Here is a 26,855-nt window from a genome sequence, read left to right as displayed (position 1 = left end):
CCGTGGATGCATCATGCCAATGTATTACAACAGTCAAGAACTGAGTCTTTAAATATTTGTTCTGCTTTGCTGCTGACTTGTTTGCATGGTTGCGTAATCCTGGAAACACGAACACGAACAAATGGTCTTAAAAAAATGTCTCAAAAGAAGAAATCTGAAAATAAACAGAAAAAAGAATAAATATAATTTCTAAATGTGTGTATCTGCTTTAAACCCAGTGCTTAGGATCATTTGCACCTTCCCATAGTTTTAAAAACCATTTTTATATTTAGATTTTTATATTTTTGTTGTATATTAGGCTAAAGATGAAATACGTGATTCTTAATAAATCCATATATTTTCAATTAGATCAAATTGTGATTAAATTGTTTGTTAAAAATATCCAAATATCCATTGAGTGTAGCCCTTGTTCGTCCAAATAAATTTAATAGGGTCTCCAATTTGCACTTTTATCATTTCAATGTATATTTTTCATTTGTTATATTTTGGTGGCATTTAGCAGGAAGTTGTAATACTTAGAAACACAATCTTTCTCTGTTATTGTAGTAAATCTTGGCTTTCTTTACCAACACACTAGCTCATTACTAATCAAACAAATAAATGTAATGTAAACAATAACCGCTTTCTATAGATTATGAAAGGAGAGGATTTATTACTTACTTTTATAGTAGTTATTGTGTTTTTGTGGGTGCTTTGCTCGCATTGTGAAGAATAAAGATTGAGGCTGTGTGAGTAAGATGTTTATATGCAGACAAACACTGTAAACTCTGCTTTGGGAGTTTCCGAGCACTGAATTGATTTTTGCTGCACCTGAAGTCCAAATTATTGACTGTGACAACAACAAAAACACAGTCCTTTTGCAGATGGATAATCATTAACAAGGTGGTAGCTTAAAGGACTAAAGGAGGACAGGCACGGTATCATTTGTGCTGTCAAAGGTTTATGATGAGGCTTGAAATCGCTCTCCATTTGGCTCTCGCTGGCCTCTGTCTAGCTCTGGCACTTCTTGGGGAAGGCATGTATGTATATTTCCTGCTTCACTTACACAACATTAAGGATGTTTGTTTAATCATTTACTATTATTATTTAGAGTTTATTGTGTCTAATTTGTGTATTTTAGGGCTAATCCTGATCCACCAGCTGTGGACTGTGCATGGAGTCGTTGGTCAGGGTGGAGTTCTTGTGATCCTTGCACAAAAACCAGAGTGAGTCAATTAGGATTTTGGTCAGTGTCAGAGACTGTGAACTTTAGTGCCCAAGCTAGAATGCTTTTAACTTTTTAAGTCTATAATAATAAATAATCAGACTAAACAGGTTGAAGTAGTGGTCTACTACCTATGCACAGTGCGGCTCACAGCCAATCTTCTTTTGCAGTGCTGCTCTCTGTCTTTATCTTTAATGTGACACTATGTATTATCCTCAGAGGCGTTCTCGAAGTATAGAAGCATTTGGCCAGTTTGGAGGTAGAGCCTGCCAGGAATCGATAGGAGACAGGGAGTACTGTGTACCTGATGGTCAATGCGAGCTACCGCCTCCCCGTGCGTGCTCAGACTCAGAGTTCCAGTGCGAGTCAGGTACCACAGTATTAGTACCTCAGTCTGTATCGCTTTGTTTTTGGGGAGCAGTATCATGCAATTCTCTGTCTCTACACAGGGTCTTGCATTAAAAAGAGATTAATGTGCAACGGAGACTATGACTGTGAAGATGGATCAGATGAAGACTGTGAGACAGAGCGTAAACCCTGTGGCTCGGCAGTCCTTGACAGCAATGAGCAAGGCAGGACAGCAGGATATGGGTAAGTTATTAAAGAGCTCAGTCAGTGGGAAATAAAGAGTCACTATAAATTAGCATGACAGTAAAATGAATACTTGGTAGAAAGAGTAAATCATTTACATTGGGGAGACACATAAACATCTATTGGTGACAATGTTTACAGAAAACCAGCTTCCTAGCAGAGTTGGCGTTTTAAACGTGAGCTGCTTTTAAGCAAAAAATCCACAGATTTTTTTCTTAATATTTTTAACAATAGCTGGTCTGTTATGAAATTTTTCACCAAAAGACTGATGAACACCTTAATTTCACTGATAGGTGTCATAAATGAGGCAGGATGTTTCCTACAACCTACAAAAGATATCGGCTTATAAAAATGCAGAATCTTCAGGCAAGGGATGGACTTTTTTGTACTGGGAGCTTGCTGTGCGTACTTAATTTGGTGCCACTAACCAACCATGCTTGGCCAGGCTTTAACTTTATCCTATTAAACAGACAATTAATCTTTTTTATGGCTTTTTATATTTAACTAAAATCATAAAGGATGACCAGCTCACATAAGAGGAAATCTTTGTCTGGATGGAAGTACTGGCTATTTTACCCAGAGTCTAAGCCATTTAACCTGGATCTTCTGACTTTAACGTCCTGTTTAATGGATGGATAGAGTGCACGAGTGGTATCAGTCTTTTCACCTGACTCTTACAAAGAAGGAGAATGAGGATGCCTTCTATAATATTAAAACTCTTGAACTGGGGTAACACTGTAAAAGTCTTAAAGTGGCCTCTATGTTCATCCACCAGAATCAACATCTTGGGTACAGATCCTCGAATGAACCCGTTCAACAATGATTACTTCAACGGGAGATGTGATCGAGTGAGGAATCCAAACACTGGGACGTTTGACAGGCTGCCCTGGAACATCGGCGTGCTTAACTATCAGGTTAACCATGGCAACAAAAAGAATTTCAGTATTATAAACTGAACACATGTAAAGGATTTTGTTTTGCCACCCAATACTGATATATGTATTCTGTTGTTTCAGACGTTAGTGGAGGAAACAGCTTCGAAAGAACTCTTTGAAGACACTCACAGCCTTCTGCGTGAAATCCTCACTGAGATGAGTGTCAACATTGATGCTGGTCTTTCTTTCAAATTCACCCCAACTGAGGCGTCTTTGTCGAATACTTCTCTAAATGTTGAACTATCGAGTCAGTATGAGAAGAAAAAAATGATTAAAACGGTCACCGAAAACACCAAAATTAAGGTAAATATCCTCTAATAATTTCACAGAATCTAATGTACAACCCAGAACAATCAATATTCTATGGACAAGCTGCATCTCTTTTTTTTTTGACCCCACAAACTTAGAACAACAACTTTATGCGGGTGAAGGGCAAAGTTCAACTGAGCACCTACAGGATGCGCTCCCGTGAGCTCAAAGTAGCAGATGAATTCCTGGTGCATGTCAAATCTTTACCTTTGCAATATGAGAAGGGAATTTATTTTGCCTTCCTGGAGGACTATGGAACCCATTACACAAAAAATGGGAAAACCGGCGGTGAATACGAATTGATCTATGTCCTCGACCATGACACCATTAAGCAAAGAAGTATGTCTATTTGAAATCATTCTTTTCTGCTATGAAGCTTCTTCAGCCTTATGGTGCGTTGATTAAATACAAGTGATAAGCACTAATTATCTATACTTTATTGTTCTTGCAGATATGACGCAGAGAGAAGTTCAAGAGTGCGTCACATTAGGCATTGAAGGAGGCCTCAGTTCCATACTTACGACGGACAGTATAAGCGGACACTATAAGCCTAAAAATTGTGATAATAAATCAGAAAAGGACGAAGGTTTGCATTCCCTGTTTTTCCAGGTTAAATGAACAAAGCTAGCATGCTTGATGATTCTGACTAAATTCCCAACCACTTTCCACAGTTTAAGTGTATTTTGGTGTTTTACTTCAACTAGTCCGGAAAAAAGAAAAAGAAGAAAGGAATGCTGCATGCATGAAACTTAACTGTATTAAAACAGAAAAGTTCAAATCCAAAGTTAAAGTCTTAAACTGAATTTGGAGCGAGTCACTGCACTGATTATGAAAAGTCACTAAAGTTTCCTTTTCTGTTGCCACACAGGTAAGGCTGAAGGAAAAGCTATGGTGGATGAGGTGATGACATCAGTCAAGGGAGGTACCCTACTAAGTGCTGTTAGTATGAGGGCTAAACTAAATAGGGATGGAGTGATGGACCTTGCAACATATCAGGAATGGGCTCGGACCATCACAGAGGCCCCTGCATTGCTCCACAGTGAGGTATGAATAAAGGTCACAGCAAGGCGAGAGCAAGTTAAACTGAAATATACATACTGTATAAATGTATGCGTTTATGCGGGAGTTACGTTCTAACCCGCAGTGAAATCCGCAAAGTAGCCAACTTTATTTTTTACAATTGTTATAGATGTTTTAAGGCTGCAAAACCCCTCACTACACACTTTATACACTTTTCTCAGAAAGGCATTAACATTTTCACACTTTTCTCTCTTGTTTAAACTCTCTCAAAGTTCAAACCTTTGTAGAAAAATAAGTCCAGTATTATAGAATGAAACCAAAGGCACCCGCGGTCCAGCACTTCAGAGTCACACTGCTAGTGATCGAAGATTTATGTAAATTTGACAAGCTGAACGCATTCTGCACTGTACAGGAGACACGGCACGAGATTGACTGACCCATGGTCTACAGCCAATCAGGATGCAGAACACAATGCGCTGTAAACAAAACAAAACAAAAGTGTGCAAAATTGCACACAAAACAGCAAGGCGCCGAAGGTGAACCGCGTTATAGCGAGGGACCACTGTAATGCCTACATTCTGGGTATTTTACCAGTAAGGATACACAAATTATACAAATGCTGAAAGGTAGGCCTAGTGGAAAAAGGGGGATAACAAGTCAGGTTTTTACATGAAACAACAATAAATATGCAGTAAGTATATAGTATAAGGTAAAATAAAAGAATAATGGACTAATGAAATTCATCATGCACACCAACATAATGAATATTAAATCGATTTCATTAAAAGCTCCTTTGGCCGTAGTATAAAGTGTTACCAAAATCTCTTAAGGGATTGCTTTTGCAGAAATTTGATCTAATGACTGTATTCAAACCAGACTTTTATATTATCTAGGGCTAGCATCAGTGTCTTCACTAAACTGGTGACATTACCTAACTCAATGAATCAGCACAGCATTTATACAGGTAGCTTCTACTACACATATGCCATTTACTTTTCTTCTGGTGCACTCACATGGTTTAAACTTTCTCAACTGCGAATTGCTGTGAAACTTTATACATAAATGTCATCCTTAAAATGAACTGCCATACTCCCGACTCTACACTTTCCCTTTAGGAAATCTTATGTAGACAACAATGTAGTGAGCTCATAGAATTGTTCAATGCCACTGAACAGTTGCAATGTGATAGATGAGTGTTTACTAAAAAACTTAACACAGACATGTGTTTTGTTATACCTCTGACCTATTGGATTACTACCTACCGGACAGGCACACTGCAGTATGTGTGACTGAGCAGTGCTCAGTGTGAGTTGATTATATGTACTACAGAGTCTCCACAGAGGACTGTACTGTCTCCATTTCTGTTCACCTTGTACACCTCAGACTCAAGATACAATTGCGGGGTCACGCCACCTACAGAAATACCCTGACAGTTCTCCAGTGGTTGGATATTATTAGCAGCTGGCGAGAGGAACAGTGCAGTGGGTGATTGTGCAGAGTGGTCTGGGAGGAATCGTTTTCTTCTGAATGTAAATAAGGCGAGAGAAATGGTAATTGACTTTAGATGCATCAGCAGCTACATCCTCCATGTCTATTCTGTTAGAGGATCAGAATCAGAATACCTTATTAATCCCTAAGGAAATTATGTGTTGATGTGGAGAAGGAGAACAAGTACCTCGGTGTCCACATCATCAACAGGTTCAGATGGAAGACCAAGAAAGGGATGAAGAAGCTATATTTTATTTTTTTTAAAACTTAGATCCTTGAGTGTGTGCAGCCTTAATTGGAGCTTTTCTATCAGTCATAGTTTTGACTTTGCAAAGGCAAAGGCTCAAAGTTTAAAGGCTACTTTGTGTTCAACACTCACTGCTAAATATTAGCATGCTAACACAACAAATTACGATAAATATGAAATGAAAAAATATTAATATATTCTAACAAAACTCCTTCTAATATATTTTCTAATGTATTTTAACATATTGCATATATTTTGTTGTTTATGGCAGCCAGAGCCCATCCACATGTTAATTCCACTGGAAATCCCAGGCGCTAGCTCCACGATATCAAACTTGAAGCGGGCTATAGCAGAGTATGTGGCAGAATATAACGTATGCAAGTGCAGGCCCTGTCAAAATGGAGGCACTCTTGCTCTGCTGGATGGAAAGTGTATCTGTCTGTGCTCGCAATTGTTTGAAGGCGCCGCTTGCCAGACTTACAAGCGTGATAGAATTAGTGTCCAAGGTAAGCCTAAACAGTTGTTTTCTCAATGCAACCCAACTTCAACAAAAGTTGGGATGCTAAGTAAATGCTAAATAAAAGCAGATTTTGATGATTTGCAAATTTCATAAACCCATATTTTAGTCACAGAATGTAGATAAGATTTAAAAAAGAAACCTGAGGCAGAAACTGGAACACAATATTGGATGCCTCAGCTCTTTACACAATCAGGCGGCACTGAAACATAGTTTTCTGCACCATCCACAAATGCAGATTAAAGCTCTTTTGTGCATAATAGATGCCATATGTGAATATGATCCAGAAACACTGCGGTCTTCTTTTGGCCAAAGATTACGTAAAATGGACTGAGACAAATCGGAAAAGTGTTCTGTGATCAGATTAATTGATATTTGAAATTCCATATGGAAAACATGGATGCCACATCATCCTGTCCCAACTTTTTTGAGATTTGAGATTCAAAACAAGTTAATATTTTTCCATGAAATAGCAAAATTTCAGTTTAAACATTTTATATGTTTTCTATTTTCTATTGTGAATAAAATATGGGTTTATGAGATTTGCAAATAACTGGATTCTGGTTTATTTACATTTTACACAGCGTCCCAGCTTTCTTTTTGGAATTGGGTAATTTTCCCTGCATTTGTTAATTTGAAAAATGTGTGCTAGGTACAAGACCGGCTGTTGTTCATGAAGGTAACTGGTCTTGCTGGTCTGCCTGGTCCAACTGCAGTGGAGGGAAACGCACCAGGACACGTGGCTGTAACACAGATGGTATCCCGGGAGCTGCGTGCAGTGGAGACAGAAACAGTGAAGAGTACTGCTAATAGCAAAAGAACTAAATTAGAGAGTTTCTTTCACAATCTTATTCTCTCTGATACATATATGGCACAAACAAAATCTTAAGGCATATTTTTGACATGTCGAGGTGTAAAAAACATGTTATCGGGATCTAAATTAAACATTCAAATGGTCTTTGTCTTTCTCTCTAACAGTGTGCATCTTTCAGCTTTGCTTCACTCAGATAGTGTTGGCTGAATTATATTAATGGGCTAATAGCTCATCTTTAAAGGCATGTGGCCACATTCCATCTGGCTGTACCGTGCAAATAAGAACCAGATGAGTAGAAGGCAACTGGGTGGAAAGAAAAGTGACAACTGAGGACAAATAGAGACCGTCAGTGGACAGAGACGAGAGATTTGGAGGTGCTGGACATACAGCAAACATAAAGGATGACCATCCTACTTTGTTTATATGTAATTAAAAGCCCCCAAAATATCTTTGAAATCTTAAAGGATCATAAGGTATTAGAATAGAATAGAATAGAATTCAACTTTATTGTCATTGCACATGTCACAGGTACAGGGCAACGAAATGCAGTTTGCATCCATCCAGAAGTGCTTTAGTGATATAGATATATTACAATATATATCTATATAATGAATGTGAAACTTGAAATAAATGTAATTCTTGTGTTTAATACTGTTTATGAGTGCTAATGAAAATTAAAAATACACCTTGTATGCTGCCATTCCTGGAGAATACATGATCCATTGTGGATTTTGGATCAAAACTCATTTTACTTATATGCCTGCAACTCGGTATGCAGCATGTTCTATACGTACATGTTTGAGAGGAGAACGCTGCATCTCGGTTGAAATTTACCTGAAAAAAGTACATAGCATGTGTAGTTTACAAATTGTGTGTAGTTTGGATTTACAAATTCCAAATCAGAGAAAAAATGTCAATGAAATGTGCTTTGGTTTCCGTTTCCTGTCCAGGACATTTGAAAAGCATCAATCTTATTGCCAATAATATTACAAACACCTGTGCTTTTGATAATGTGAGAAGTCACAAGTCCGGTGCTGTAATATACAGTGCCCAACCTCTTTTTCACTGTTTTCCTTCCTTTTGTGAAATACTGGCACTGGAGTGGGAGGTTTTTCCAACATTGTGCTGCAGAAGGCCTCATCTTTGACATACTGTGGTGAAGTATTTTGTATGTATTACATTTTCCAATATCAGATTTCTGGGAGTATCACTTGCTGTCATTGCTTAAAGAGTAAGTCCAAAAGATTGTGTGTTTGTGTGAGCGTGCATATGTGTACATTTCTGTGTGAGTAAATGGGTGTGTGTCTACTTGAAGGTTGTGTGTGGGGGAATGAATGCATACTTGAGAAATAACCATGGGGGGTGGTGGCCCCTGGCCTTTAGGATGTCAGCATAATGGAGTAAAACTTTGGGACCGTATTGAGCTCCAGGGAAACTCCATTCACTGCAGTCAGCAACCCAGCCTCAAGCCATTATCTTAGTGGAAAACGTTTTGTTCTTACCTCCGTCCTTAGCAGCACCATTTGCAGAAAATAATGAACTCCTCTTCATCAATAGACTGCCCAGTTCTCTCTTTCTTTTTTTCTTTTCTTTTTAACAAATATTAAACACATACTACATGCTGAATCACACGGGGCCGTGTGAAAATTTCCACTCTAAGAATTCGTTTGGATAACTTAATAGTTTAAATTCTACAATGTTGTAGTCATTTTTTTGTAGAGGGACAATATTTATGCATATTTAAACTACATACTGCATATTTTTATATACATCTGTATTTGATGTGCTATGAAGGAACTGTGATAAATACTAAATAATAATATGCTTTTCCTTTATCAAATAGTGTATGATAGTGGTCCTCAACCTTTTTTGCGCCACAAACCGGTTTATGTCTGACAATATTTTCACGGACCAGCCTTTAAGGTGTCGCGGATAAATACTGCAAAATAAAACCAGTACTGGTAAAAAAAAAGATTTATTCATAACACGTGGGAAAAGACCCAGTGAAACAGAGTTAACGATAAAAATGATTAAAAAACATAACGATAAAAACTGATAAAAACCCTGAAAACCATAAATTTTCACACCCGAGCTTCAACTCTTGCGACCCGGTACCAAACGACTCATGGACCGGTACCGGTCCATGCCCCGGGGGTTGGGGACCGCTGGTCTGTGAAGTATCTGGTTATTCACAATGGGGGAAAATAAGATTTGGCGTCACTTAAATAAAATACACTTCACTTTGCTCAAGTATGAATAACTACATATAGTTATAACATGCAAGTTATTCTACTTGATAAAAATTCAGCTTAAATCAGAAAGTTCTTCACTTTGCTTGTTTCTCCAAAGCTGCAGAACAAATGCTCAGTTTCCATTTCTCTGGCATTGTTTTTGAATCTCGCAAACATTTGCTTTCTGTGAGGAACAGGTAACAAAAAGCCCGAAGAATAGTGTGAAACTACCCCGCCTCACACTCTTAAATGACTAACACAGTTGGAGTCGCCCCCACCCCTCTTCCCTGGGTCACTAAATGCATTGAAATTTTAGAGGGCTGCTACGGCAGATTACTTCACACAGCTGTCCCAGCACCGTGGAAATGAAGTTATACCCCTTGTCAGCGATGTTTTGTGTTCCCTCTCTAACTCCTTGAGAACTTGCTCTTCAGCAGGACTGCAGGAGGGAACCGGGGGGAGGGAACCAAAGGACAATTCCTCTCCAGCTATCCACGAGAACCTGATCTGATTGGTTGAATAAATATTCCCTCTTTGCATCATAATTCAGAGAGGCTAGAAAACCCCTGACATTCAACGCCCTCTCCCAGTCCAATCCCTTCCCCCATTAACCCTGAATCATAAATCAACCCCCTCCTCCACCTTCCCAACCTCTCTAAAGCTCCGAGTACTCCCTTCCTCAGGCTCATCTCGTAACCTCTTCTTGTTGTGGGTCACTGGGGTTTATTCACTTTACATTGCTGTTGCAGTAAGTTTGTTTACTTTTGATCACAGCTAAAGTGTTGCCCATATCTAAAGAGGCATTTAGAAACTTTAATGCTTGTAGCTTTTTGGAAATGAAATCAAACAATCATCCTCCCACAAAATATAAATCAATAAATTCAAGTCATTTCATTTGAGTTTTATTGTCACTTTTTGGCAATTTGTATGCAATTCACAAAAAAAATGAAACTATCCTTTTGCTACAATAGATTCTCCCAAATCTGTTGCTGCTATGCGATCTATAGTTTAGGGTTATGCTACATTAATACTCAAACTGAACATGTTGATATTTTGCAGGTGCAAACTTTGATCTTACAGAGCTACAAAAATGGTTCTTGTTATTATTATCCTTTTTCAGATTAATCATTTACATGTGTTTAATGAGACTGAAGGGATATCTAATGTCTAACCAAGTAAGATGCCTCACTCACTGTTTGAGAGTCTGCATGGGTTTCAAAATAAAAGGGAGAACAGTGGTAGTTTCTGCTGCTTTTGCTTACCTTTTCCTTTTTGTTTACCTCTGTTTATTCCAGCTTTGGCTTTCTTACACATAACAACTTGTTGCCCTTGAAACTTCTTTTTCTTTCTTTACTTTCTTACTTTCTTTGTTTCGTCCCTTTTAACTTCATTTCTGTGGGTTCACCTCAGGCAAACTAGAGCATAATTGAATTAAAGCAGTTCTCCAAGACTGCGAGTATCCAAATAAGCTCAGCAGAAAAAAGTCAGGCTGGCGACTGAGCTGCTTTAGAAGTCCAGTGGCACTGTCACAGGAAATGACTTATTTTATTGCCACTGAGCTAAGAAACAGGTTGGGACATCAAAATAAACCACGGGATTGGGCCAAATACGTTGAATTCAAATAACATATTTCATAGTTTAGATGTTCTTTTTTTATTTTTAGCCAATAACATTTGAAGCATAAAAATAACAAAATGATAAGAAGTTGCATATGAACGACCGTGGACTGCCTGAATATTGTCTGCAAAGTAAACAATAAAAGTAATAAAAATGTGCCTGTCTGCTTTGACACGGCATATTCTAGAGGTCGAATGATTTGAGGTGGGCCAGAGGGGAGGATGGCCGAGCAACAGTTTGAGTTATGATGAGGCAATTTTAATGAGGTTGTGCTCCGTGCACGAAAAAAGCCCCTGTTGACTCTTTTCTGTTTCAGCACAGGGAATGAAACACTACTTTCCCATTTTTCTTTGGTACCAAAAGTTAATTGAAAACATTTCAGGGCAATGTATTGTCGGGGGCCCCCGTATGACTCTCATCCCTTCATTATCCCAAACAATAATAAAAAGGCATTACAATTATTAATGGTTGGATTGGAGGCCTGCTCTCTTAAAGTGCCAGTACCAGCCTTTTTCTTTTCATAACAAAGACCCAGAAAGGCCCCTTCTGCATAACTTTTTTTTTTTAACAGTTACGACCTTTCTAGGATTTATTATTTGGGTTATTCTGTTTACAGCTGTCAATTAACAGCTGATGTTTTCCACAGTGTAGCCAGTGTACAAAACTGAAGGAATTTATCCTCCCAGCCTCTGATAGAAGTTGGAGACAATGACTATATACTTCTATATACTTATTTATAAGTAAACCAAAACAGATGAAGAACTGTTAACAGAGCGTCAGCAGGAATTAGACTGAGGCATTAAACTAAACTCTCTCACATAACCCCTCTCTCTTCTTCTGAGGTAGCTGCCTCTTCATGCTCCCCCCACTCCCAAACACTAGGACAGAGTGAATGAAGTGCAACTCGTATTGTGCCAGAGCACCATTGTGTGTGTGTGTGTGTGTGTGTGTTGGGGGGGGGGTGTCTCTGCATAATAGAGGTGCCACTTGACTTTTCCTTCATCAATGGGCCCATCTCGTTTTCTTTAAAAGCAAAATGGCTGCCATTATTGGTTTCAAAACACCAGAAGGACGGGACACTGGCTGTTTCAGTATACTGAGCTGACTGACTCATTGCATGAGTCACAGGCATGTAGACAGACAGCATGTGTCACTGCTATCACTGATTAAACATAATTGTCACAAACAATTCAATGACTCTGGGCAACATCATTGCAACACAGTACAGGATATGGATTTTTACAGGTTATTATGATACCACTGACCTTTTAATCTGGGTTAAGTTAGCTCTAGATTTGGCTGAGTGGTACTGACACTTAATATTGCAACTCAGGTATGGTTTAAATAGCAAAAAAATACCAGTGGTGTAAATGCAGACCAACGAATGAATGAAATGATTACTTGCGACATTGAAGAATGAAAACCATAAATTGTGTTATTTTATGTTATACAATAAAACAGAATACTGTGAATAAACCACTTGAGCATTCTCCTCTGATGAATACACACAACGCCAAAACTATGCTTATATGCAAACAGAACTGCTCTCAACATAGATGTTTACATCAGCGCTGTAACTTGCACTATTATATCAACCGATTCGCACTATAACCAGGGTTTGCCTCTTATCTGTATTTAATTTTATTCAATTTAATAACGGTACGGTACTCTGTTTTTGGTAACCATTGTCCTTGATGTAAATATGTAAAAATTGTGTATGTTTCTGATCTGTGTCTTGTGTACTGTTTGTTTGTACATGTGTCTTTCTTGCTGCTGTTACACCCAAATTTCCCCTTGTGGGACAATTTAAGGATTATTCTATTCTACATACTAGAGAAATACACACGGAAGTCCAAGGACAAAAATAGTTTTAAAAATGCTATTTATTTAATGTGCATGTACATTCAAAGGTCTGTGTTCATAATGGGCACTTAATATCTTCATTCACCCAAACACAGACACGTTGTCTTATAATCAGTGTGCCTTTGTTAAGACTTTGGACAAACACACGGGGTGAAAATAAACAAACCGACTGAATACTTCTCCACAAATCCCAAGGAGGAGGGTTTTGGCCTTCTGCAGTCTGTTTGAGTTTGGAATTAACACTTTATACCTTAAGCAAACACCATTTTTTCAAGGTCAAGAGATTCTTTACACAGATTCATTATCCGCCTTGGGATTTAAACACATTTTAGTGGTTTTAATCAACTTTTGGGGTTACTTTTTTAAGTGAAAGTGTTGTAGAGCTTTCACAGTCTTGCTTGTGAATAAAAACGACCTTGAGGCATTTTTGCTTTCTTTTTTTTTGTTTTGGATTTTAATGAAGCACATTTCCTTCCTCTGTGGTGATAATGCAGTACAGGACTTTCTTTTAGATACAGTGCAAAATCTCATGTTCTCTCTCTCTATATATAACACCCAAACAAATATTTAGACAAAATTATTATTATTTTTTACAATATACTATACAATTTATGTATACCAACATACAAAAATAGCTTCCTTTAAAAGTATAAGATGTTTTTTTTAAATGTGTAATTGAAATATAACTACTATCTGATCCACAACAGTGACTGACAAACGTCATAAGCCCTGTTTTTAAATACATTGTTGTAGACATGAAGTAGAAGGTTTTGGTTGAGTTATAAAATAGAATGTTCTGATTAGAAGAACACACATTTTTAGTTTGGTCTCTGTTTCTGGTGTCCAGTCCCACGGGTTAGGCTCCTGTCTGGTCTAACTGTCCCCGATAGTAGGCACCTTTTCCCACTCTTTTCAGATAATTTTGGCTAAAACCAGAATGGTAGTCAGAGTATTGAACACAGCAGTCTGAAAATGTGCGGTGTCACTTGAGTTTTCCACATATGGCTCATCCTCCAGATCCATATAATCATTCTCAGTGTCCTCCTCGGAGTCTGAGAAGCCGCTTCCTGCGTACCTGTCACTGGAGTCGGAGCAGAAAGTTTTCATGCTGACTTTGATGTACTCACATATGTTCCTTTCGGTGCCGTCGCACACACAGGTGTCCAGCTGCTGCGCTTTAGGTATGGAACGCATGTTGGCTATCACTTTGCGACACGCATCTGAGCACCTTTCTCCACCGAAAAGTTTGCGGCAGTGATATAAATAATCCCCCATGGCAGAGCTGCAGTGCGGGTCCATTTCACACTGCAGCCGGGCCTCGGTGCAGCCCATGGTGCTAGTCCGCGGCAGGCACGGCTCGATGGTCCGTTTGGTGTTTCTGCAGTTCGGGTCCTGGGCGCAGTCGCAGTCCTCCAGAGCCGGGCCGCTCCGGGTTAAATTGAGCTGAATCAAAGAGGACACGCAGTGACTGGGGCACTTTTTGCGTTCCCCGCTCAAAACAGACGCGCAGGCATAGATGTACTGATTGTAGGCGTATTGGCACTCTGGCTCTGCATGACACTCCAGGATGGCTTTCCAGCAGACCAGTCGGTGGCTGTGGTTGGGAGAGCCGACACAGAGACCGAGGATTAGGATCAACACGCCGTATATAAAAACCGTTGTTCGCTCCATCAATGTGGCACGACTTCCCATTTCCTCCGAGAATGAATCTTAGAAAAGCGTTACTCCATCCTGTCGCATCAACAGTTCAGAGAGCTACTCCCTGATGATTTTAGATCACGTCACAAGTCGGTGACTTGAAGTTAGCGGTGCGCCACAAAGTAGGCACAACAAGCGCATCACGTTAAGATCCTAAAAGTTCCGAAATCCATAACAAAGTTCCACTTTCTCCCCTTCCGTCCGTGCGGTTCCTCTCTAGTGGCCTCACTTTTGCATCTGTCGTCCACAAAAAAAAGTTTTGGTGAAGTTTACAAGGGAAGAAAAGAAAAGAAAAAAGAAAGACCCACAGCTTGTTTATTCCACATGCAACTGGGAACACTCGATCCTAAAGTCACTCTTTTCACTATTAATCCACATCCACTCCAGCTGCAACCGCTTTGAAATGCGGGTTGTGTAGTTGTGGGGTGACTAGGTTCCGCAGGGACCGCGTCCCATTGGTCCGATAAACTGTTATGATTCGCTCGTCACACGCGGTCCTGACGCAGACCGCTGAAGACCGTAATTGATGTATGTGTAGGAAACTTTTACACGTTTGTCATCTCATTGTGATGAAATGAGTACTGTGCAATACTGCAAATTTTGGAATGATACAAAGTAAATACGTTCTGAGTTTTAAAATATAAATGCAGCCTTCTTAGGGAAGATCAGCCTGTCGTGATTTAAATAGAGATAAATCTTCAACATTTTAATGATACTTTGTATAATAACAAATCAACACAACAAAACCTAGTGCATATTTGGGGTACATTTTTTCATACCCCCCCTTATACACACACACACACACACACACACACACACACACACACACACACACACACACACACAATTTAAGACAATTCAGTGGGCTACATACTGAACTTAGACAATAGAAGCAAAGTATCGATACTATCGCGCTAGTATCTATCTGATACCAGCGTTGGTTATCGATACTATTGATGTTTGGATCCACCTCTACTGAAAACTCTTATAAAGGTAAATATTTGCCCATTTGTGTTTTAGGACACCACACGTTGCAGTTATTATGGAAATTATGTTCTTTCTGTACCAATGTCTTGCTTTGCAGCTTTAAATTACCCTAGATCAAAATTAGAATTTAAAACATGCATAATAGACAGTCATTCAAAACTGCTCATCCCTGCGATGAGACTTGGGTACAATGAAGCAGAACGTCTTTGGAAAACATCGGAGTTCTGCAGCCTCCCTGCAGGCAGAAACAACAGCTGCTAAAACACATGCAGCGCTCCTGTCTTACACTTTCCATCATAAAACTAGCATGGAGTCCATATGATACACCACACCCAAGAGTTCTGTACTAACACATTCACACGCATTAGTAATAACATTACAGCTCAGCGATTTTAGAGCTATGGTTTCCACATATGAAGCTGGGAAAGTACCAGATGCCTCCACAGCAAAAAAAAAAAGTAAAAGAAAAAAAATTAGATATGGCTCTTTTTGTTTCAACAGTCCATCCTGTGCAAGTGTAAGCAAGTAGCTGTGCAAAATCCAGTTCTTTACCATTTGGTAAAGGGTATTTCCTATTTCCTAACAATAACACTTAGCAAGGAAAAAGAGGGATTAAAAACTGCAGGCACATGCAATGTAAACAAACATTAAGCGTGCAGGCTCCACAAATAAGAAGAGAATAGATCTGTTGGGGGCCAGGAAAACAAAGTGTAGGGAAAGAAGCCACGTCTGACCTCGTCACTTCACCAAACGATGACCACAAAGATTTGGCAGCTCTCGATTCTTGGACCCCCCGATTCCAATTAGAGAGATTAGAAAGGAGTCAAGACAAGTGCAGAGTAGTTTCTTAGCCAAACAACCCAAACACCCTCCTTCAGCCTCATCCAGCTGGCATTCCAGAGCAACAGGCTGGCTACAGACTCAATTTAGAGCAACATCAAAGTGGAGGTTAGAGAAAGCTCAAATGGTGAACTGCTCAAGGATTCCCATTAACTACAAAGAAACTGACATCATCCAGGACTGCTTAGGCAAAACACGGCCCTTAGCAGAAATCGAAATGCTGCAGACCAACAATACTCTATTTGTTTGTTTGTTCAAAGTTCGGTTAGAATTCTCAGAAATACAAAGCTGCTACAAATGGTTTTTTGAGCGTAAATTAAAGAAAAAAGCCTGGTCACACTTGTGTTTCACTTCTTTAAAAGGAGTTCATAATGCACAGCAGAACCCAACTCCCATTCGTGTTGGATTACAGCCAGTTAGGAACAACAGCCAGATTCAGTGGAGCCAGCCGCTCTGTATGATGGACGAGGCAAATGCTCTCCCCCAAACTGTACCTCCTAAATTACTCCAATAGATCACTTACATTTTCTGCTTTTATACCAAAACTTCTCATGTTGCTCTGATGGAAATACAAGGCCAGCGTCTTGCATGGTCTTGTCCTACTTTTCATTCTGTTCATTTTATTTCAAACGAGTATCCCCAGATCCTGGACATGCAGTAGTTCAGGGGGATTTGTATGTAATAGTGTTTCCAGAACTGGAATGCGGTTCCCCAGAGTAGATTTGTAAATACACATGCAGAGACAGACATGTTCCTCAGTTTGTCTCCACTGCTGTCAGAAGTCATTACACACAAGCTGAACTGCCAGAACAATTAACTGGACTTTGTATTCAAGTGCTTCCAAGTCCTGAGAGAGGCAGCAAAAGAAGTGGGGGGCAGAAAAGGAGTCAGTATTAAGAAGCTGCCAAATGTTTTGCTGTCGACATTTTTTCATTTTTGCTCTGCCTCTGGAAAGTTCTCAGATGTCTGTCTCAAATACACTGGATTCAGAGGTTCTTACACAAAAGGCAGGAATTATACAGTTTTGTGAAAACAAGAAAACAGCTTAGTCTTGATGGTGGATAGTTTTACATGCATATGCAGTATAAGTGTCATCTCAAATTAGGGTGAAAACACAGCAAGTCATTTGGTTTTCCAGGTCTGCATCTGCAAGATTACACGAGAGGGATCACATCTCAGGGATCTCAGTAATTTTAGCTTTGCTAACAGAATGGCAGCAAGGTCGGCACACAATGAAAAAAACCAAAAAAAAAACAACGACTGTGGCATAGAATCAGAGATGTTATAAGAACTTTGGATCCAGTGCCATGAAAACGATCGTTCCCAGAGGATTAAAGGATTGAAAGTCTTGTTTTTAGGCTAATTTTGTTGAAGAATTCTGGGTTATGTTAAATTAATCTTAACTTTGATTACTTCCTGCCTTTTCTGTCACCCATAGAATGTAAACAGAATATATGGACACAGTCACCATTATGTCACACACTAGTTTTGGGCTACTGCTTTGAAACTGGACTTGACTGTATGTGTCCAAGAGTCAAGCAAACACCTAACGCTGGTCCCAGAACCTCCCATTATTAACTTTGATATGAACTGGGATTCATACTGAAAAAGAAGAAGGTTAGGAAAATAATCTACAGCCCTCTCCTTGGAGAAAGAGGTGAAAAAAAAACCATTGGGTGTATCTCACTGTGAAGCCACGTACACTACACACCCATATAGCAGCAACTTGTCAATCACAGGGGAACCACACATGTAAGCATACTCTGCTTTATCATTTTTTAAGTTTAAATACGACCACAATGTACAAAACAAAAAATCCTGCTCTAATGAAGAAGACCTGAAAATAGTAAGTAGAACCGTGATTTCACTAGGAATATGCTCAGAGAGGCAATAAATCAAGGTAAAAGCAGAGAAATTTGATCATTGACTTTTGTACATTTCAACTTCTTTTCACAAGGAGAGTTACCCCTGCTGGCCATAAGAGAGAATGGAGGTTTAATGGAGGTTTGATTTGACCTCACATTTCAGACCAGGAAGGGTGACCATGAACGTTAAATAAATGAATTTTTTAGAAACTTTTTGTTAATTATTATCAAAGACCTCTTAGTTAGTTAGTTAGTTGTTGATATTAAGGGAGTTTTTCCTTTCCAGTGCTTGCTCATGGGGGTTTGTCTAATTGCTGGGGTTTTCTCTTCATTATTTTAAGGTCTTTACTGTACAATATAAAGTGCCTTGTGACAACTGTTGATATGATTTTGCACTGTGTACATATATTTGAATTGAAACTAATTTAATTTTTGCTTATCAAAGCTCTCAGTCACATAGGCCTAGAAACTGGTCAGCAACCTCTTGTCAGTCTCCGGTTACTAGAAAAAAATGTCTACTCCCCAACCCTTTTTGCAAGCAGTTGCTGGAGGTTACTGGCTGTCACCATGTGAAATCATTCACATAAAAGGTATTGCACCAAAAGGCTCCCTGTCATTGCTATGATTTCTAGCTGACTGCCAAAGTCAACCTTCAAAATTCTTTACCCCTGAGTGAATGGGACTTTAGCAATAGATTTCGCAGCAAATTTCCAACCAGTTGGGGAATACACAGAGACGGATGACTGCCTGAGGGACTGGGGGCCCAAGATGATTCTGTTGGTAAACTTGTACTAGATTTCATCCTAACATAATGAATTAGCATTAGAGAAACCCATTGCAATGCCTACTCTGTGTACTCACAGACCTGTCTGCATGGTTGTAGATAGTTTTATATATGTAGGCATGTTGATATATATGCTTGCAGAATATTGTTTCTCTTTTCATATTGTCCAGACTCTAGCACACCCCCTGTTCTTATCACACCACATATTTTTTAGGATCATACCACATTTCTGTGATTTATTGCACCCCTGTGTGGGAAGCGGTGCACCACAGCAGGAAAAAAGATTTGACTGACTTTGAGCTCAAAGACGAGAACAAAACTACAAGTTCAAACACAGGTCATCCTGGTGTGTGATGTGAGGAATAACAGATTTGTTTTGCTGTTCTGGTTTCCCATCAGCAAGACTTTAAAAATTCCTTTGGCTTGCTTTATGGAACACACTAACACCACAGGGAGTAAGCCAACATTACAAAAGACTTGTGTTCTGTGTTCCTCTTGACAATTTTGGAAGAAATCAAATGGGGCCTCTTAAAGTGATTGGAACAGAGAGTTAAGCTTCAGATAGAGCAGTAGACACTCGTTTTGCCATCACAAAGTAGCATCAATGACGGAAATGCACTCAAGAGTCGGTCAAGCGGCGGCTTTCGCCTCCCTCCAATGGTGCATCTGGAAGAAGACACCCTCACCACTCTCATCACCAAAATCCGCCTGTACCGCACACTGGTATTGCCCATTCTTCTCTGTGGATCTGAGACCAATTTCATTCTCAAGCATGACCTCAACAAGCTCGAGGTCTTCCGAATGTGCTGTTTGCATCAGATTCTCCGAGTGTCCCTCTGTGACCGTCTCAGCAACACCACGATACGTAGTCAATGTCACCAGCAGCCTTCAATGGAGGAGCTGATCCAGAAGCGACGACTCTCACAAATTAAAAAGAAGTCGTGAATTCTGCAGGGCTGTGAGAAGGATGCAGAACAGCCAGTTTTGATTCTGTACATGTAAGCCTTTCCATCTGGCATCTTGCCAGTGACAGGCACGTTTAAACTCAGTCTTTCAGGCATAGCTGCTGTTTCAGGAGACCGAAGACAAGATGTGGCCTATCCTAACATTTGCCTGAGTAATCACAATGATGTTCAGAATTAAAGACACTGTATGAGTAGCATGGGCCATTGTTCCCAGAAGATTCTGGCAGAGTATTTTTGGAAAGCTGGGGCTAGACATAGTAAATATATACTGGCTGGTTTCTGAGATCCTGCTGAGTGTCAGCAGTTTCTGTTGTACAACTCAATTTGACAAAGTTTTATATGGTGTAGACCAAGACATGCACAATAAGTGTTAGGACAGTGAGACATTCCTCGTACCAAAACATCTACAAATGTACAATTACTTTTGTTACAATACATACTAACCCTACAAGGAGAAGAAATACAGACTTCAGTTAATGAAGATGTTGTGGTCAGAGCTCAGATGAGGCTATCTTCAGTGACAGTAACCACATGCATGCCTTTAATCCAAACACACCACCCTTTTTAAGGCGCAGCACTGGTGGTGGTCTGGCTCAATTGTCCTCATCCATGACACCACAGAATAAATCAAGAGCATTTGAGGAGACTCTTTTTTTCTGCTTCTGTATACAAATGCTGCAAAAGACCTTGGTACTCGATTTGAACCACCTCAAATAAAAATAAGAGACACCAACCTTTCTGCAGAATCATTTCAAGGACACGCAAGCAGGATAATGTTTTGTCCTGATGTACTGATCCATGTCAACTATTTTCCTGCCATTAAGCAGTCATTATGTATAAACTCTATATCTCTTATGTGTTTTTGGTCATGCTGTGCTCATGAGCATTAATATTTCCTAGTGAAATAGTGGCCAAAACATTTTCTGGCAGCTTACACAAGAGAAAAGCAATAGTTACAAAAAAAAGCTTTGGGTGGATTACCGGAGTGGGTATTTTATTGTACTACAGTCACTCGGATGTCAGACTGAAGCTTTTGGCTTTTAGATGTGGGAACATGAAATGGGGTCTCATGTGTAGTGACCATGGAAACTCCAAGAAAAAAAAAGTATTTGATGAATGAAGTACTGGGTACAAATATGGATTCTTACTGGATGGGGAATTAAGTATTTGCAGTGACAGCTCCAGTCAGGGTGGTCTGGGAACACAGAGTTTGTTTAATTTAAACATGGGCTCTCTGGGTCTGTGTGCTGTCACTGTGCAGAGAAAAGCTTTGCCAGTCAGATGGCAGGTCTAATATCTAGCATCATGGAAGAAGTTTTAAAACGCTTTTATGTTTTCTTTCTTTGTGTTGCACAACCAGATGGAAATAATATTTCAAAAACTATTACAAAAGGTCAGTAGTGTGCTGTTTTAGCATGCTAAGATCTAAAGATAAACCCTACTTTATCGATTTCTACTAACGCACATTGAATGGACTGATAACATCCGACGCAAGTGCTTTATCTTCATTTTTTTCTCATCTGTGGACCAAATTTGATTACAACCAGTCAGTCCTGTGCATTTCTGACTGGATAGAGTAGCTATCATTGCTTCACTCTGGTCATGCTACTCTGCAGGGACATAAACTGGAGAAGCTGTTGTTTTTGTGATTGTCGGCACAAGCAAAACTGATGTGGGATAGAGGGGGAAGGATGTTGATTTTATTGAGTAAGCTGTCAGCACCGCAGATGCACCACAGACAAACAACTATAGCACTCTTCATCAGAGTGTAAGATAAACAGAGCCTGTCTGGACATAGGCTGGATGTCAGTCAGGTAGTGAAGTGACTCCAAAAGCAGACGGCAGCTAGTGGCCCGCTGTGGTTAAGGAGGGAAAAAGGCAAAAACAAAATGTAACGGGAAAAAAAAATTGAAATCAGAAATGTCAGTGACACCTGATTTATTTGAAATTTTCTTTCATGCTGGCTAACATTGCTGTTTCAACCCTCTGTTAATGTGGTATTTTTTTGTCTGATAGCCCTTTTTTGGGAAACAAATTTCTTTAAAACACAGTAATTCACACATTTTAAATACTTGTTCCAAACATACTCCAATCATTCAGACTGAATAAGACTGTTATCTTGTCTTATACATGAGCGAACACAAACAGTACGCACGCACACTCACACACACACACACGCACACACACACACACAGTAGCCAGGGGAAAATGAACAGGCTGAGTTTTGCTTTTCCTGCAGAATCTAAATATTGACTCTGTAACCTATAATCATACACAGTCTGAACAAAATTGAAATAAACAAGAGTGCCTGAAATGTGTAAGTGTTAGGCGGTCTCATGGGCACCGAGGCCCTTGAATGCTGACACTGACAAACGCACATTAAAAAGGAAGTGGTTTAGATTTCAGAGAAAAGCAGACAGTATGGATTCCACCCAGCATACTAGGGCTACATAAATTATTCTGCATTCTGTATACAAAAGAGCTCCTTCAAAAGCACCGGGCCTTCAGCTTCTGATCAAACATCTGCTTTAAGTTGACAACGGTTAGCTTTTATGAGTCACATACAATTTTCTCACATCTTATTTATTTTTTAATTTAAGTAATAATAATTCCATTATGCTCTCAGGGGAGCTTTAGACTTCACAGTAAATTTCCAAGTGACATCAGCAGCCATCGATGCACGCAACCGTGTTATTATTGTGTTGCGACAGTGTTCAGTTCATTCAGATGTATTCCAGACATACTTATTTTTATTTTCCGTGATGGAAGCTACTGTAGGCTATAATTCAGCCTGTATATGCTGACTTTGTAGTCGCTGTTGTTCTACACACAGCAGTGACTGCTTTTCTAAATAAACTTGATTGATTGAATGAGGCATTTTCTGCTGGATCTTTTTGTTTTTCTCTGTGAGTCTTTATGGCTCATTAGTGCTGTGGCAAAGCTCAAAGATTTCTGGCACTGCTGAAGCCTGTCAGCATGTTGCTGCTGCCAAAGATCATCAGGAGCTAGCAAAGAACCACAAAGGCTCAAAGAAATGAAATGTGCTCAGCATTATGGATGAATAATAGAAGGGTCTGTACAGACTGCTGTTGCTCTCAAGTGTGCCTCTTCTAGCTGGAGCTAGAAGCTAGTTAGCTTAGCTTAGCATAAAGAGGGGAAACCTGTTCAAACGTGTCAAATTCTTCCCCATTCATTGCTAAAGCTCACTTTTTAAAACAGAAGTTTTCATTTGAGGTCAGTGCCAGTGGCCAGTTACTTTAGCTCAGCGTAAAAAGGGGAAACCGGGACAAACAGCTAACCTGGGTCTCAACATCAGTTGCCTCAAGGTGCTTTATGTTGTAAGATAGACCCTACAATAATGGACTAACTGAACACCATTTAACCTGGGGGTTAGGGACCCTGGGGATGTTTTGTGCCATTCTGTTTGTTTATTTTCAGGCTATTTTGGTTGTGCTGAATGAATCTGATATTTCCCAGAGGATATTGTTATTTTTTGTTATTTTTTGTGGCATATCTCTAAGCTACGCAAAAACCGCCACATTTTATACTAAGGCCAAAAATATTTCAAAATACAATTTTTGATCCCACATTTATTTTGACATCAACTAAGGCATTTCTTTATGTTAAGATTTTATTTTGGACTACTGGCCTTCAATTTAATTTTTTGGATTTTTCCACCAGGTGGCACTATTTTTTACATTCAAACATTCCATTCCAAGTGTGTGTGTGTGTGTGTGTGTGTGTGTGTGTGTGTAACATCCACCTTTGAGTCTTTTCTCTTTTTTTTTTTTTTTTTTTTTTTTTTTTTTTTTTTTCTTCTTCCTCCTAGTGACACAATAGGAATGCCAGAAATTATATATGCTGGAATAAATAACAAGTTAATCAACTTATTGTAGGATGTCTTCCTCTCTTGTGCCCCCCCCCCTCGGCCCCCCTTGTTGGCGCCCCTGCCTGTATGTGGGATTGGCTCTAAATAAACTACAATTTGAATGCTAATCGTAATTAAGAAACATTTCAAAGGTTGATGTGTTTTTAACAGTTTTTAGACAAAAACAAATTATGTAATGCATTAAAAAAATGAACTGTATCAGGCTTCGGCAACAGATGCAAAACTAGTGCAATTAAGAAATTGTTGGTTTTGTTTCTGTCAGTGGATTCATAAACATTTTTTTTTTTTTTTTTTTTTTTTGTCCCGTTTGGATCTTTAGCCATCAGAATTGTTGTCTTAAGGCCAAGAAAGATGCCAAGCGGATTTATTTTACCAAGTGGATCATCATGGCCTTGCCATATTGGTCCATTTGATTGACCTTTATTATAATTATGAATTTATTTTATTTTCAGTTGCTACAAACGGGATAGACATGACTGGGGGATAGGACAGGGAGAAAGAATGAAAGAAAGAGAGGGAGAGAGAGAAAACCAAAGGGGAGAAGAGACGGTGAGAAGGGGGGGAAGAAAGAAAAAAAACAAAAAAAACACCTGGATCACCTGTATGGAGAAAAAAAGCAGAAGAGAAAGCAAACAACAAAGAGCAACATAATAAAAAAAAAACAGCACTATCACAATAAACTAGCTAGCAGTAGATAACAGTAGATACTAAATAATAAACGATATTGTGCAGCACGCAAGATAGACAGCGCACAATGTGCTTTGAGGCAGCAGCCAAGAAAGCTGTAGTCCGTGTCTGTGTGCACACCTGTGTGGATCAGCATGCTTGTATTCCAAAGGTTTCTCCATGTAACGATCTGCTAGGGAGTGTGGGGAGCCATAGCCCCGTCCACCAGGGTATGAAGCAGGTATGGAGGAGATCCAGGCCCCAGATATCCAGAGGCCCCAGAGTACAAGGACCCGAGGAGGACCACCAAAGTGGGGGGAACCGTGCCACCCTCCTGGGAAGAGCTGAGTAGAGCCCCAAAGGAGAGGTCACCCCGCAGCTACGGAGCAGAGGCCAGAGGGGGTTGCAGTGGCGTGCCCGCGGGCTCTGCCGGCAGCCAGCTGTGCCAGAGAGGACCGAGCTTCAGGCCCAGAGGCCTGAGGGCATCCCACCCCCCAGAAGGAGCCCAGCCGGGCCACAGGCGCCCGGCCCCGCCAATCGGCCACCAGGAGTGAGCCGGTACATACATGAGCGCCCAGCCCCAGACGACAAGGACCACCAACACACCAACGTCTGAGGGCATCAGTTTAATATCCTCCATGTTTCTTGTGTGTTACTTCTACTTTGCTCCAATAATTTGTGGTAATATTCTTTCTTACTTGTTCTTATAATATTTACTAATCTATTTTTATATAACTTGTACTTTATTTCAGCATCTTTTGTCCTCTGTTTTATGAATCTCTTATATAGATTATTTTTCTTTTTACATGCATCTTCTATCCCCTTTGTGATCCATGGCTTATTTGATCTGTGATGCTTTCTAGTGATTTTCATTAAAGGACAATGTTTTTCATATAGTGAAATTACAGTTGATAAGAATGCATCATACGCACTATTTGAATCTTCATTTGCAAAAACCTCATTCCAATTGTGTTCCTTTAAGTCCACCTGGAGGGCAGCAATGACTCTTGTTGTTCTATGTCGTATCATATCAAATATTTGATTCTTTTGTTTAGTTTTAATCCCAAAATAATTTTGAAAAATTGCAAAAACAGGAAGATGATCGCTTATATCAGTTATAAGAAGTCCACCTACTATTTCATGGTCAATTTTATTTGTGAATATATTATCTATCAATGTAGCTGTATCAATTGTTATTCTACTTGGTTTTATAATTACAGGGAAAAGGGAGTTACTATACATTGTATTTATGAAATCTGTTGTTTTCTGATGTCCATTTGGGTTTAGCAAATCTATATTAAAATCACCACAAATTATTTGCACTTTTTTATCATTTAGGTTGCTAAACATAGCAGCAAGTTTTTCATTGAATATCTCAAGGCATGAACCTGGTGTCCTATAGATGTAACTTATAATTATATTGTTAGCTTTTTCAACATGGATTTCAATAGTGACACATTCCAATACGTTATCTATGGTGCTTGACATGCATTCAATCAGACTACATTTCAAAACTTTATCTACATATAAAGCAACACCGCCTCCTTTTTTATTCACCCTGTTCATTGTAAATAATTCGTATCCTTCCAGTCCCATTTCACTAACTTTCTCATTATCGAGCCATGTTTCTGATATTGCAATTATGTTAAACTTTTTTAACTTACTTAAACATTCTGTAATTTTAGAAAAATTTTTATACAGGCTTCTACTATTGAAATGTATGACCGACAATGCATTTGCCATTTTAATATTCACATTGAATTGGTCATCTGTATAGTACTCACAAGTATTATTGGTGTTATTGTAGAAGTGGGTATCTGGGTCAATGTTACTTTCAGGGTCATTCATGTTGTGCTCTGCATAGTTAAACGTTTTGAAATTCGTTTTCTCAGCGTGTGTGGCAAAATAACCACCTTGACAGTCCTTTTCATAATCAAAGTCTTCCTCTTCAATATCTCCGAATGGAAACCTATAATCTGTGTCCAAACTTGTCATTTATGTGTTTTTGTTGTTGTTGTTTCCATTGGTTTTGAGCCATAAGGCCAGAAACACTTTCCATACCCATTGTTCATTATCCAATCGTCACTTTTCCAATAGATTCCATAGCAGATTCCTGATTATTTATATTGCTCTAAGTCACTATGAGTGTGAAGATGAAGAAAGAGATCAGCTGGAATCCAACTCTGACTCATCTCTATATTTTGGTCATTAGCATATTTTGGTCTCCCACAAAGACTGCAGCGCTACGTCCCAGCAGCCAGAGGTTTGATTCTGGGACCTACACACGTAACCACCAGCTATGCACTGCTGCCGATGGATGAAATC

At 39.4% G+C, this 26,855-nt stretch overlaps 2 protein-coding genes across 2 annotated transcripts; one reads left to right on the top strand and one right to left on the bottom strand.

Moving 5' to 3' along the window:
* The first annotated feature begins 886 nt into the window (after positions 1-886).
* On the top strand, positions 887-8,315 carry c9 (complement component 9). Its single transcript, XM_040007230.1, has 11 exons — positions 887-1,019; positions 1,121-1,205; positions 1,424-1,574; positions 1,654-1,795; positions 2,571-2,709; positions 2,812-3,033; positions 3,138-3,378; positions 3,491-3,625; positions 3,908-4,083; positions 6,066-6,300; positions 6,964-8,315. The coding sequence occupies exons 1-11, from the start codon at positions 943-945 to the stop codon at positions 7,119-7,121; spliced, it is 1,761 nt and encodes a 586-aa protein (XP_039863164.1). The 5' UTR covers positions 887-942; the 3' UTR covers positions 7,122-8,315.
* Positions 8,316-12,838: 4,523 nt separating this feature from the next.
* On the bottom strand, positions 12,839-14,998 carry LOC120718645 (growth arrest-specific protein 1-like). The gene has a single exon (XM_040007231.1). It carries the CDS (start codon positions 14,526-14,528, stop codon positions 13,749-13,751), a length of 780 nt encoding a protein of 259 aa, XP_039863165.1. The 5' UTR covers positions 14,529-14,998; the 3' UTR covers positions 12,839-13,748.
* Positions 14,999-26,855: the final 11,857 nt, after the last annotated feature.

Source organism: Simochromis diagramma, unplaced genomic scaffold (genome assembly GCF_900408965.1).
Source record: "Simochromis diagramma unplaced genomic scaffold, fSimDia1.1 OVJJ01000682.1, whole genome shotgun sequence".
Classification (NCBI taxonomy): Eukaryota; Metazoa; Chordata; class Actinopteri; order Cichliformes; family Cichlidae; genus Simochromis; species Simochromis diagramma.
This window is presented reverse-complemented; position numbering and strand designations above follow the sequence as displayed.